The sequence below is a fragment of the Sander vitreus genome, chromosome 7 (assembly GCF_031162955.1).
Source record: "Sander vitreus isolate 19-12246 chromosome 7, sanVit1, whole genome shotgun sequence".
NCBI classification, from domain to species: Eukaryota; Metazoa; Chordata; class Actinopteri; order Perciformes; family Percidae; genus Sander; species Sander vitreus.
Genome location: NC_135861.1, coordinates 7,938,724 through 7,951,491, shown reverse-complemented (window position 1 = coordinate 7,951,491; position 12,768 = coordinate 7,938,724). Strand labels below are relative to the sequence as shown.

The window sequence follows — 12,768 nt, the reverse complement described above, 5'->3', positions numbered from 1 at the left end:
TTGGATGATTTAGAATTTTTTTTAAAAACTGACATGAGTGACAAAAATGCTCAGAGTTTAGCAGTCTGGATCATAAATAGAATGGTTTATCTCATTTAATTATGGCCTGGAGTTGGACTTGTTGTTGATAATGTGCATGAGCTTGTGTGTGTGTGTGTGTGTGTGTGTGTGTGTGTGTGTGTGGGTGGGAACTGGGAATCCACAGATACCCAGTTCTAATAGCCTTCTGCAATTGTATAAATATTGCAATACTTTGTGGGCCATATGCTCAATCACCATTGTGATACCTCATTCAGCGATAGATAGTGACCTAACAGTAGGGCTGGGCAATATTTCAATATTATATCGAGATCGTGATATGAGACTAGATAACAGTAAAGTGGTGTCATTTTCTGAATTTACCAGACTGTTCTAGCTGTTCTATTATTTGCCTTTAACCACTTAGACATTATATCCACATTATGATGGTTATTTATCTAAAATCTAAATGTGGAAGATGTTTTGTGAAAGCACCAACTGTCAACCTTACAATATCGTTGCAATATCGACATCGAGGTGTTTGGTCAAAAATATCGTGATATTTGATTTTCTCCATATCGCCCAGCCCTACTAAACAGACATTTATTTAAATGAAAATCTTCGAGATTACATCTTCAAGGGGAACTACGCCAATCTATGGTCTAAGACAGTCTAAAAATATTAGTTGACATTATCAACTCTCGCAAATCTCAAAAAACTAGAGTGATAAAACTCTAATTTGTGATGTCATCAAGTATGAAGTCTGGAACTCCTCCATAAACAATGAATTGGGAAAGATGTTATAGATCAGGGATTCTCAAAGTGGGGTCTGTGGCACTCTCAGGGGTGGGTCTAAAGGGGTGGCCTGGGGTGGCACCCGCCCCCCGATTCCATTGGGCTAGAGTGCTGTCAATCTGACAAAATTGATTTCCATTGCATCAGAGTAGTGTCACTTTGCTGCCTGTTCTGCCAATAGCTGCATTTCCATTTGGTACTTTAAACATACATAGTATGGTAACTGTGTACTTTGTTGAAATGGCCAGTTTAGAAGTAGAAACATATTGAACTCACTGTAAAGTACTTGTTGCTGTAAGAAATAAATAGTTAATTTCTGTTCTGTTTCCTATCATATGAAAATTATGTACAGCAAAGTTTTCTTTGTTGAAGTTTGAGGCAAGTTTATTGTAAGTGTTTTGCACATTATTTTTATATTTTTATTTTCTATGAATGCAATGCTGGTGTATCTTAAGTTCTATGTTTTCCATAAACTGAATTTAATAAATCTCCAAACAACATAAAAAGGAAAGTTTTATAAAACTGCAACAACAACAAAAACCTCTGTTTCATGACATTTCATGTCCTTTTAGTCCTTTCCTATCGCTGACACTGCGCTGTGGAGATAGGTCTGGCAATGCCACACTAGTCCTCTCCCGGAAGGACTCTTACAAACTCACCTGGCTTTCTGTCCACTCCTGTTTTTTCCCTCGTATTTTGTTCCTGTTTTTCATCATAGCCTATTATTTGGTAAATCAATCTTACAGTTGCTTCTATCAAACGTCCTTCTAAACTCTCCAATAGATGGCGGTATCTACCTTGATTTTGGTTTGAAGATACGGAAGTGACGTTATTGTTTAGTCTCACACGGAAACGATACACTTGACAACAAAACAGAGAGACCAATTATTCATTTGCATGTAACGTTACTGTACTTACTCTGTGTACCGACAAATACTTCCGAAGGCCCGCAATAGTTTGTATACGTTGCCATAAAGGCGTTGCAGCTGCTTCGGCTAACCAAGGCTAGATAGCCAATGTAAGCTAACACTGCGAGGTATTTCAATCTAGCTGGCAACGTCAACGTTAGTGTGCAGTTAGCTTGTCTACGTTACATACAGGAGTTGTCAGTTTCTAGAATGGCCTGCACTTTGGAAAAAGTGTTGGGCGATGCCCGGACCCTTCTCGAGAGGCTGAAAGAGCACGACACGGCCGCCGAGGGACTGATAGAGCAGTCCGGGGCCCTCAGCCAGAGAGTGCAGAGCATGAGAGAGGTGGGAAATGCCCTTCCAGAAAAGGTAAGTACAAGTATCTCAACCGGTTACAACCTCAAAACGGTTACAAAGAAATGTAATTCAAGTGCTGCACTACTCAATGGCATACACACAGAAGTGGTAAGAAAGGACTTTGTTCAGCTCCAACTTAACGTCACCCATACATTCAGAACAAATGTTGTTAAATAAAGAAATCTAAAATGTTTCTTCTCATGACCCCACAACCTTCTCTCATCTAAACACAGGGAAACATGGGAACCAATGCTAAAAGCAGAGATTATGATGAAACGTGAAAGTGCTGCTTGTTGGGTTACTTTTGTGCTCAGTTTACCTAGACATCCTTAAAGTTTACAAAAATGATAAGCTCAAAAGTTTTGTATATGTGTATGTTTGTGATAACCACAACAATATTAAACTTCTTTATTGTTGAATGGAGTTTGGCATGATAGAGGTTTTACATCCCCCTCTTCCTGAGACTGTTGTTTTTAGTTATTTTGTTCATGTTTATGTTTTTTTTTTTTGCTTTAACAAACACAAAGAATAAACTGTTGGCCAACCAGTTAAAGTTCCTATTAGTGAAAAAGCAACTTACAACAACAATTAGATGTTGTGAATGTCATGGAAATATTCCTATGGAGCTGATTAATATTTTAGTAGAACATTACCTTTTGATGCTAAGATTGAAGTAAATTTTCATAATAACTTGTATCTTGAAACTCTCTTATTATACTCTGTTGTTGTAATTATACTACTTTTGAAGTAAGGTGTCTTTCTGTTTCCAATATGCTTGTAATATGTGTTTTTGAAGTTTACATAATTCCCCTATGTCATGGTTGATTTAATATTAAAACGGAGCAACACAACCTCCTATTCCTTATCATTTCTCTCCACTGCTATATACTGCTCTCTCCTCTCAGCAAACAGAAGACACTTCAGGATTTCAGGAGCTGACCAAATACAAGCCTCATGTCCTTCTGAATCAGGAAAACACCCAAATCAAAGAACTACAGCAGGAGAATAAAGGTAAAAAAACAAACAAACAAAAAACTGTCTATTCTTTTGATTTTATGGTTTGTTTACATCTTTGCTAACCCTCTTCATGACTGTCTGTGTAGAACTATGGTTATCTCTTGAAGAACATCAGTACGCGCTAGAGTTGATCATGGGTCGATACCGCAAGCAGATGCTCCAGCTGATGATGGCAAAGAAGGAGTTGGACACCAAACCTGTGCTTAGCCTCCATGAGAACCACGCAAAAGTATACTAGCTGTCTTCACATTTTCAAATTCTCGGTCATTAATAGGTTAGGATTCCAAATGGGTGCACATTTAAAAAAAAAAAAAAAAAATGTGTTGACTTTAGGAAACGTCTTGTTTTCCGACTGTTCTCCAGGAAGTGCAGAACCAGGTGGAGCGGATATGCGAGATGGGCCAGGTGATGAGAAGAGCAGTGCAGGTGGACGATCAGCACTACTGCTCTGTTCGAGAGAGACTCGCTCAACTAGAGGTGAGCACAGGGCTTCAGATTTCTGACTGAATCCATATTTCTTGGAAGGTTTTTTTTATTTTTTATTTTTTTTTGAAATTGCACACTGATACTGTCTTTGTATCTACATGTGGTATCTGTTGAAGGTAACGGGAAGTGATACATAGAAATACATACATACAAATGTTGCATGTATCACCTACATAAATATATACCGTAATTGAATAATATGTGTTAGGGGTGTGACGAGACACCCAGCTCACGAGACGAGACACGAGATTGGGTTCACGAGCTATTTTACAGAAGACTGGAGAAGTCCTTTATTCAATCGAAAGTCACAAAATGAAAACCGAGCACTGAAAGGTTTTGCCATAAACTCAGATGACTGGCTTCTCTCCTGTATAACTAACAGTTACACTGTTACTTATTCTATATGTTTGGTGGAGAGAGAGTCTCTTCACTCAGAGAACCAAGGTTACAACATAACTAAGTGTTTTCTGGCAGTAGTTGAGACCAAATGTTTTGTACTTGAATTTGTCATTGTACAGTAGACAGAGAGAAATACAGCTTATTTGATTATTGTTTCACATTGATTACGTTCTAAAGCACAAATAAATTACCATCAAACACTCAACAGATGATATTTGTGAAGATAAATGCTATTTTCTCCTCCTCTGCATTGTTTTAAATTGCAGCTCTAAACAAGGAAGGCGGCTACTCTAGTATTGATTTATGACCATTATAGGATGAAGGGAGAACATTTCTCTTGGTTTAATATCATTAAAAGTAAAGTTAGGTTTTGCTGTCCGCTTCCCGCCTCATTTTAACAGAGAAAGAAAGCGCCACAGTGAACTGCACACTGCTGACGAGTCTCGAACTCCGAGAACTCAGTCAACTTTGGAGAACGGAGGTGCCTGGGTAGCTCACCTGGTAGAACGCACACCCATATACAGAGGTTTACTCCTCGCCGCAGCGGCCGCCAGTTCGACTCCAACCAGTGGCCCTTTGCTGCATGTCATTCCTCCTCTCTCTCCCCTTTCATGTCTTCAGCTGTCCTATAAAATAAAAAAAGGCCTAAAAAAAAAAAAAAAAACTTTGGAGAACGGCCGAGGGATTTTCTATGCTAATTTAAAGGCTGCTGCTCTGCACTTGTGCACTGATATCGCGAGACACTTTTTACCTCGACGAGATCTCTGTTTTGACGTGGGCCATACGTCGGCGGTGTGTCTTGGCCTTGTGACTTTTTTTTTTCTGAATTTCTTATTCTATGTTTTATATATAGAATCAGGTGGCCAAACTCTGAAATTTTTCTCTTGTAGTGATATGTAGTCATACAGACGGTTTTGGTTTAATGATATCCGTCTAGAGATATTTACTGCCATCCAATTCATTAAGGTGAATTGAATTACATTGATTATCCACAGTAACCGAGACGTTGTTTCTGGAAGTAGATACAACAATTAAATCTGGACTTCAGTTTTTCCTTAAATATGTGGTTATTCTATCTTCTTTAGATTGAGAACAAGGAGCTGCGAGATCTCCTGGCCATCAGCAAGAGCTCTGTGAAGACAGCAAGGGAAGAAACCAACCAGAGAGCAGCAGGACAGTCCCCTCAGCCAGGGTCCTATGAGTGATCAAAACAGCTTCAGTGTGAACCGTGGTTGTGGCAACAAGCTCTTCAAGACCAGGAGACAGGGTTGATGATCTCTATACCTGTGTTTACCACATTATTTTTTTAACATAAGATGGAATGCAGCCAAACCACAGCATATTTTTTGTAGCGAAGGCCACTTAAACACAACATTCTGGCTATCGGATGTATTTACCTGCAGGTATATCTGGATGATAGCTATTGTTTTCATATGTACAGTATGTGTAATATGACTGCAGTCGTGTTGGAGTGAATTTCACATAAGCCTTGACTTTTAATGAGGTGTCTTGGTTATTACGGACAAGAATTCTGTGGGAGCTAAGACACATGTACTGGAGTAAAAGGCAGTAAAAGCAAAGGGGATTTATTTTGTTTTTGGCCAAAGATGCATTTACTCTTCTAAGACACAGTTTCTACCTCTTTGGTGCCCCTTTGCTGTTCACACACACACTCACAATGTGTAAAATGCTCATAACCACCCTTGCTTTAGGTTCACTTGAAGTCCATTAAGAAGCCAACTTGTAGTCTGTCTGTACCATTTTAAGAAGCTGTGCTTGAGAATCACTCTGCCAACAATATGACTTTTGGCTGTTTGTTTCACACAGTTTGCCTGCTGAGGAGTGACAGTGGATCATTTGTATGCGATTGTAATGAATTTGATATGTTTGTCAGTCTATTTGTAGATGTCATATATAACATGATTTTTCATGTTTAGTACTTAGGTTCTGTGTTTACCAGTTTTGTAGTTTTGGATGCAGAAGAGTCCCAGCTGGCACATCTTTATTTAATGTTAACAGTTTCAAAACATGGCAAGTTTTTGTTTAATGGATATAAAATGTTTGCGCACTGTATGTGTCAGAAATTGTATATTGTCATCTCAGGAAATCGGTGTTAATACGGTGAACATGCTGTAATGACTTCAAGACAGTGTACTGTTTGTGTCAAACGAAATTTCATTCAGAAACTTTAAAATACATTTGCAATTTAAAAAAAAGTGTGAATGTGAATATTTTTATCTGCCAAAACATACATGTATTAGACAGTATCATGGGTGTAACTTTGGTTTGAGAAGTGTGGGGGGGGGGTCCCCTGCCAGAAAAATGTTTTCTATTTGAATCCCATTTCCTGCATTTCTACATACGTTTAGGGACTATGATGATACAAAATCCAGGAAATAATTAAGTTGATCATAATGATAAATTCTGCCAGAAAGAATAGTACTAAACAATGTATAAGAGAAAGAGGTCTTGCTTTCTTAATTGTTTAATATAGGTGAGGGGGTCACAAACGGGATTTTAAAAAAAGTTGGGGGGACATGTCCCCCCTGTCCCCAGTGGAAATTACACCCTAGCAGTAAATACAGAATGTATGGAGGTGAATTACTGTTCTATTCTCTACCACAGGATGGCGACATTAAGCCGCTTTGGTTTTAACCATTTACAGTTACAGTCTATGGTTTTAACGCATCGCGAGGTTTGCCAGAGTGGGTAATGTTGCGTTTAAGTGAAGAAGAAATAAAGAGCTTTCGACTGTTGGAGTTGTTTTTCCTCCACATATATTGTATCAACAACATCATGTGGATAAAGTAAGATTTCATTTGTAACTGGCGGTCCAAAACCTATACATTCATTCATGCCCAAAACCCACTGCACTTCATCACGGTCCCCTGCGTTTAAAATCGTAAGAATTGTACATTACCGACAGCACGTGAAAGCAGCACCATAGCTGCCTTTGACACTAGTTGGAGAAGCTAGCTAATGTTCAGCATGTCTGAAAAGGAGCTGGGGAAAAAGTGGGACCGGTGCCTGGCAGACGGTGCCATTAAACTCGGTAAATATCCTAAAGTCTTTCGCGTATAACGGCATTGTAATGTCTCAGAATAAGAACAAAATGAGTAGCAGTTTTTACTCTAGTTCACAGCTGTCATTGACTGGGCGAGAGGCTAACTAGCTAGCCATAAAGGGCTTGTAAAGGACAACTAAATGGCCAGTCACTGGTATTTGCGTTTCACTCAAATTTTGCTGTTGGGAAGATCCTAAGTGCGGGCGCTATTCATAAAATGATAAATGCGATGCTTTCTTGCTTATCGGTGTACGTTAACTTAACGTTACACCTTTGCTAGGACATTTAGCTAGTAAGACACTTTACGAGACATTATGCCCACTTCGGCATTCATACAAAGCATGTTTTAATACCACGTAAACTTAGTTTATAATTCCACAAGGTTACATAGACATGGCGACAGGGTAGGGTGACCAGACGTCCCCGGTTTCCGGGGACAGTCCCCGGTTTCGGTGACCTGTCCCCGGCTGGAGCTGTCCCCGGAAATGTCCCCGGTTTTCACTGTGACTGACAGACCCGAAATTGGAATGAAATAGTCGTGCACCCTACACGCACAGGCTCAAGACAGCCAGAGCAAGCCTCAGAGCTCAGAGATGTTCTAGAATGCCCATTTTACGATGCTAAAATTACTGTTTATTTACATGGAGTCTGGTGGGTTTAGCGAAAGCAATTTCGCGGACTTTTTATGTTTAAAAAAAGGATCTTACTCTTTAACAGAAAGGTCGACCTCCTTAGAAATACTTTCCATAATGTTGTCAGACACTTAGAATATTAATCTGAGTCTGTCAGTGGCAAAACAGGCACTTTTATGAACGTAAATACAAGCTGTACAATTGACGTCCTATTAACTTACATTGTAGCTTGTTTCGCCGTTGCCGACTGCAGTGATCTCGTTTAATACTGGACCAATGTCAAAGGAAAATATTTCCTCAATAGTTTTAATTGTATCCGATACTCAATGAGCTGTTGCAGAAACAAGCCCAGCGTGAAGCATTAAAGCAAAAGCTGTCAGATAAATGTAGTGCAGTAAACATTACAACATTTCCCTCTGAGGTGTAGTGGAGTACAAGTATGAAGTAGCAGCAGGGGAGATTCTAGGATCAGACCTTTAGGGGGGCTCAGCCCCTAATGAGAACGTGACATGAATATGGCGCATGCAAAAGTGTTAACCCCATTGCTGTGACAAATTGCAAGAAAATTAACATTGAACTTACATGAAATGTTATCATATTTGCATTCTGCATAAATCTCTGCGCAGAGATTTTCTCTGTGAAATATCTCACAAACTCTTCACTCAACACATGCATCGGTACAACAAGCGGTCCCTGAGTAATCCGGTTTTGAGATTTCAACATCATTTCTACATGATCTACAAAATTATAATGTATTCTCATGTAAACTATTTATGTCAGCACAGATATGTTTTGTAAATTGCTTAGCCAGTGTATTCCACCATAATGGTTATTATATTGCCAGATTCCAGACAATCCCACTTACTTTTTATATATATATATATATATATATATATATATATATATATATATCCCACTTACAAATATGAATATATATGCTTCCTAGTGACATTAATGCAAAAATATGAAGAAAAAAACTATTCCACCTGTGTGTGCATGGTTAAAATTCTGAAGTGCAAAATAGCTCAGGCTACAGCACAAATATTCCCATCCATAGATATATGAATAATCAAGTCTAACCTCTGAATTTCTTTTCAAAGGGCACCAGATTGATGCATTTAAACGTTAAAATGCACAAAATTTTCTTGCATGCCCATGGACCCCCCCTAGGGGAGCTTGTGCCCCAGTGCAGCTCTAGGTCTAGTGACGCCCCTGGGGCAGTGTCCCGTTTTAAGTTTACAAAGATAAAAAATGACCTGTTTTGGAGGTATTTATGCTTCTGACCTGAAAATGTCCCCGGATTTTGTCTCAGAAATCTGGTCACCTTACGACATGGAGCAGTTCAAAGTTGAGTTTATTTATTAAAGTACGGTATTGCTTGATTAATCACTGGTATTAAAGACCAGTGGGTTCTGTAATTTTAATTTTAATAAGCAAAGCACCATCAATTTGGCAGATGTTTGAGTGGAGTTTGGTGCGATGTCAGTGACAGCATCAGCTATTGGAGCGAGGTACCTGACTCACTTTGTTTTGAGAAGGCTGTGTGCAAAGACTGCATGTGTTCTATGAAACAGTGGGGGAAATTACATCACATAGGCTAATTGATCAGTTTTCGAGTTAGCAGGTACCGGGTACTTTTTTTCGTAATGGAAAGGCGAGTAGAGTAGAGTCGAGGCGAGTCGAGCAGGTACCATGTAATGGAAAAGCGACTTTAGAGTTTATTGCCATGTGTTTTAGAAAGCAGTGCATTACAAAGCAACAAAGCTTAAGTTGTGGCTACATAGAAAATATACGATACATAAAGTTAATATACATAAGTCAAGAGACCGTATGAGACAGCATCTGCACACAATAGAGAAATGAACATTAAACAATAGCAGTAATACATTTAAAAAGTCTATTAAAGGTGCATTGTCATCCACGTTATAATAGAGGGTTTTCATTGCATTACTTACTTTGGCCTTCGCAACACAACGGTCGTTAATGACTTGGTACTGCGTCTCCCTCACCCATCCACACACCATCTGGTTATAAGCCTCCGAACTTTTGTAGGATTTAAGGTCTTCCACTGTGTATGGGCTCAGCGAGAAAACCAGGTAGTTGACTATATCGGGATATGCAACTGAAGGAAGAATCACCAGGTCGCCATGGATCCAAGAAGAGGAAGCCAACTTGTAGGGATCTGCACCGCCAGTAAACTGTAATTTTTCAAAATATCGCACAATATATAGTGTGTTCCAAGTCCTTCCATGCCTTTGCATTTTGGATGCCTTTTGATGAGCTTTTCTGTTGTTTAGGCATAAAGTATTACAGTATCCAAAGTGCACAATACTCCATTACTCCATTCAGTTGTTTACACCGAGTGCCTCCAATATGGCCGCCCATCTAGGTTATCGCCCAGAACGTGACGTCGGTGAAAACCCTCTATAATAGCAGCATGGTTGCCCAATGGTTAGCACTGTGGCCTCACAGCAAGAAGGTTCTGGGTTCAAAACCAGGTCGTTCTGGGCTTTTTTTCCGTGTGGAGTACTGCCCAGGGTTAAATGCAGAGAATGAATTTTGCTACATGTATGTGACAATAAAGTACCTTTTACCATTTTATAGTAGCTGTTTTTATTTTCCTCTATTTTCAGGCACTGGGCTGGGGTTAGGAATCGTGTTTTCTGTTCTGTTCTTCAAACGTAAGTAGTTTCAATGGATTGTTGCTTTAACTGCATCTTGAACCTTTAATTAAGCTCAGAGGTGCTTGACAGGAGGAGCAGAGCTAGGAGCACATTACAAGTAGCTGTCTACTGCTAGCAGCGAAACACAATGGTCTTATCTAGCCTAGCACATTATTCAAAGTGAATTTATAATTTAGAGTATTTACTGCTTTTATTGTGAGAAGAGCACCAACAACATCCATTCTTAAAAGCACAAAAAGGAGCATGTAAAATTTAATTACGGAGAAATAAAAAGACAAACAGAAAAGGTGTCACAGCGAGTGTGAAAAGGATTTCACATGTCATCTCTGATACGATTTTAAATAACACTGTGTCATTCTTGAGAAGAGATAAAGTACCTTTTCATTTGTAGGGCACACTTGGCCGATTTCATTCGGCTCAGGAACAGGACTTGGCATGGCATATGCCAACTGTCAAAATGACCTGAGGTCGTTTTATTTGCTGCACAGAAGCGAAAAGGTTTGTTTGTGCAATAAAACACATATGGAATTAATAACAACTAACAGAAATATTTCCTCATCTCTATTATTAGAATAACAACCCTGTCATTGTTGATGTACATCAAGGTTCGTGTAACTAATTTCTATTTTCTTTAACAGGAGCAATAGCTGCAAGTCATCGAGGGACTTTTTTTATTTTTTTGACATGTTTTTTGTTTTTGTTCTGTCTGTGTGAGAGTCGCCATTTGCACTGTTCTACAGTTAGATTCTTGTCTTCCGGTTGAACGATCCATCCTAGTATGACTCTTGTTTGATTTGAATGTGCCTGAACAGGACAGCCTGTGTATGTTTAATAAAATAATCATCATCACGACAAAACATTATGCCCTGGTGATTCTTTTTTTCCTCAGATGCTTTATAATGGATGAAAACCATTTCAAATCATATTGAACTATGTAGTAGAAAAACAAGAGTAACGTAATGAATTATAACAGCTAGATTTTACTCCATCACTCCAAGCAGCAATTGTGATACTTGAGGGAGTAATAGGAGTCAAGTGTTAGCTTTAACCCTTGCGTTGACTTCGGGTTACATTGACCCTTTTTCAATTTTTGTTTTATATCATAAAATATGGGACGTAGAAATAAGAGCTGAAAATGTGTAGAAGAAAAATTTTACAATTTAAAACGTTGGGAAAAGCAAAAACAAACTGTGAAAAAAAGGTATCAAAAACGTCGTAAAATAAGTGTTTTTTTCAAGGTTGACGGGAAGACAACACAAGGGTTGAAAAGGTGGTGTTTCAGTTGATTTCTGAATACAAGTGGGAGGGATTTTTTGAAATGGTGTGGTGGAGGAAGGTGGGGCGAGCAATGCAAACGCTGTCCCAGAAGGTGGTGGGCTCGGTGTGGGTGAGAAGGGGTCAGAAGGTTGGCAGCAGCTGATCTGATGTGGCAGATGACAGGGGTGTAGTGATGGAGGAGATTAGTCAGTTCTGAGGGGGCATGACAATTGAGAGCTTATGCATATTTTGCTTTAGTATTTGAATGGCAAGGCTATTAAAATGTGGAGTGCACATGATTTTACCACATGCTTTTGTTATTATGTTATTTTATTCAAGTGCTCCTGTTGGGAAGTGAATCATTATTTTCTGGATTGAGAATGTGGGAACAAGGTCAAGTGACTTTGTTTTTTTTTCTTCATTTTTATTCAGTAATGGTAAATTAAAAAAAAAATGAAACCCAAATCTACTATTGATGAACATTTTTCATGTTTTAATTGTTTTTCAAATCTGAGCCACAGTGAAAGCAATTAGACTTTTTGACACTGCCATTAGAAAAAAAATGAAGACAAAGCTTATGTAAATTGTGCAATTCTAAAATGCAAAAGAATAGATTTCATATGTATTTGCTTCACTCTGATGCACTTAAATCATCACGACTTGTGCAGCCAGTTGTTTCAGAAGTCACATAAGTTGTATGGAGATCACGTGTGTAAAATCCAAGATTCGACTAGTGATTGAAGGTGAAATAAACCCGTATCTGAAGGGGCCAGCAGTTGTCATCAGGGAAATCATTAAGTCAAAAAAGGATTAAACAAATCTGAGACAAGGCTATTGAATAGGGAAGGATACCATAACATTCCCATGGCATGGACTGCACAGTAAAAAAGCTTAATTATATTCAGTGTAATTTAGTCTTGTAAATCATTAAAACATGAAAAAGTCAGAGAGGGTGGCTTCTTTTTAATCTTTGCTACTACTGCTCTATAAAGAGAAATTCTATCTTTGAAGAAAAAGCACTTCACATCAACTCTTTATAATGCCTTACAAAAATGCCATAATAGTTTTCCCTCAGTAGATAAAAACAGTATGACCAAACACTGAAAAAAACCGCCCACTCCAACTCCTATGCTGAAGAATTAGCATTTATT

At 38.7% G+C, this 12,768-nt stretch overlaps 2 protein-coding genes across 2 annotated transcripts; both read left to right on the top strand.

The window, feature by feature from the left end:
- The first annotated feature begins 1,642 nt into the window (after positions 1-1,642).
- On the top strand, positions 1,643-6,734 carry sike1 (suppressor of IKBKE 1). The gene is made up of 5 exons (XM_078254413.1): positions 1,643-2,090; positions 2,984-3,089; positions 3,182-3,324; positions 3,459-3,572; positions 5,066-6,734. Exons 1-5 carry the CDS (start codon positions 1,932-1,934, stop codon positions 5,183-5,185), a joined length of 642 nt encoding a protein of 213 aa, XP_078110539.1. The 5' UTR covers positions 1,643-1,931; the 3' UTR covers positions 5,186-6,734.
- A 187-nt stretch (positions 6,735-6,921) lies between these two features.
- On the top strand, positions 6,922-11,217 carry micos10 (mitochondrial contact site and cristae organizing system subunit 10). Its single transcript, XM_078254404.1, has 4 exons — positions 6,922-7,032; positions 10,310-10,357; positions 10,752-10,858; positions 10,999-11,217. Exons 1-4 carry the CDS (start codon positions 6,960-6,962, stop codon positions 11,005-11,007), a joined length of 237 nt encoding a protein of 78 aa, XP_078110530.1. The 5' UTR covers positions 6,922-6,959; the 3' UTR covers positions 11,008-11,217.
- The last annotated feature ends 1,551 nt before the right edge of the window (positions 11,218-12,768 follow it).

Excerpts from the sequence above, each read along its gene's own strand:
- sike1 (XM_078254413.1), top strand. The coding sequence starts at position 1,932 with ATGGCCTGCACTTTGGAAAAAGTGTTGGGCGATGCCCGGACCCTTCTC. Across the intron at positions 2,091-2,983 it reads GAAATGCCCTTCCAGAAAAG|CAAACAGAAGACACTTCAGG; the intron begins GTAAGTACAAGT and ends CTCTCCTCTCAG. Across the intron at positions 3,573-5,065 it reads AGAGACTCGCTCAACTAGAG|ATTGAGAACAAGGAGCTGCG; the intron begins GTGAGCACAGGG and ends TATCTTCTTTAG.
- micos10 (XM_078254404.1), top strand. The coding sequence starts at position 6,960 with ATGTTCAGCATGTCTGAAAAGGAGCTGGGGAAAAAGTGGGACCGGTGC. Across the intron at positions 7,033-10,309 it reads AGACGGTGCCATTAAACTCG|GCACTGGGCTGGGGTTAGGA; the intron begins GTAAATATCCTA and ends CTCTATTTTCAG. Across the intron at positions 10,358-10,751 it reads TTCTGTTCTGTTCTTCAAAC|GGCACACTTGGCCGATTTCA; the intron begins GTAAGTAGTTTC and ends TTTCATTTGTAG.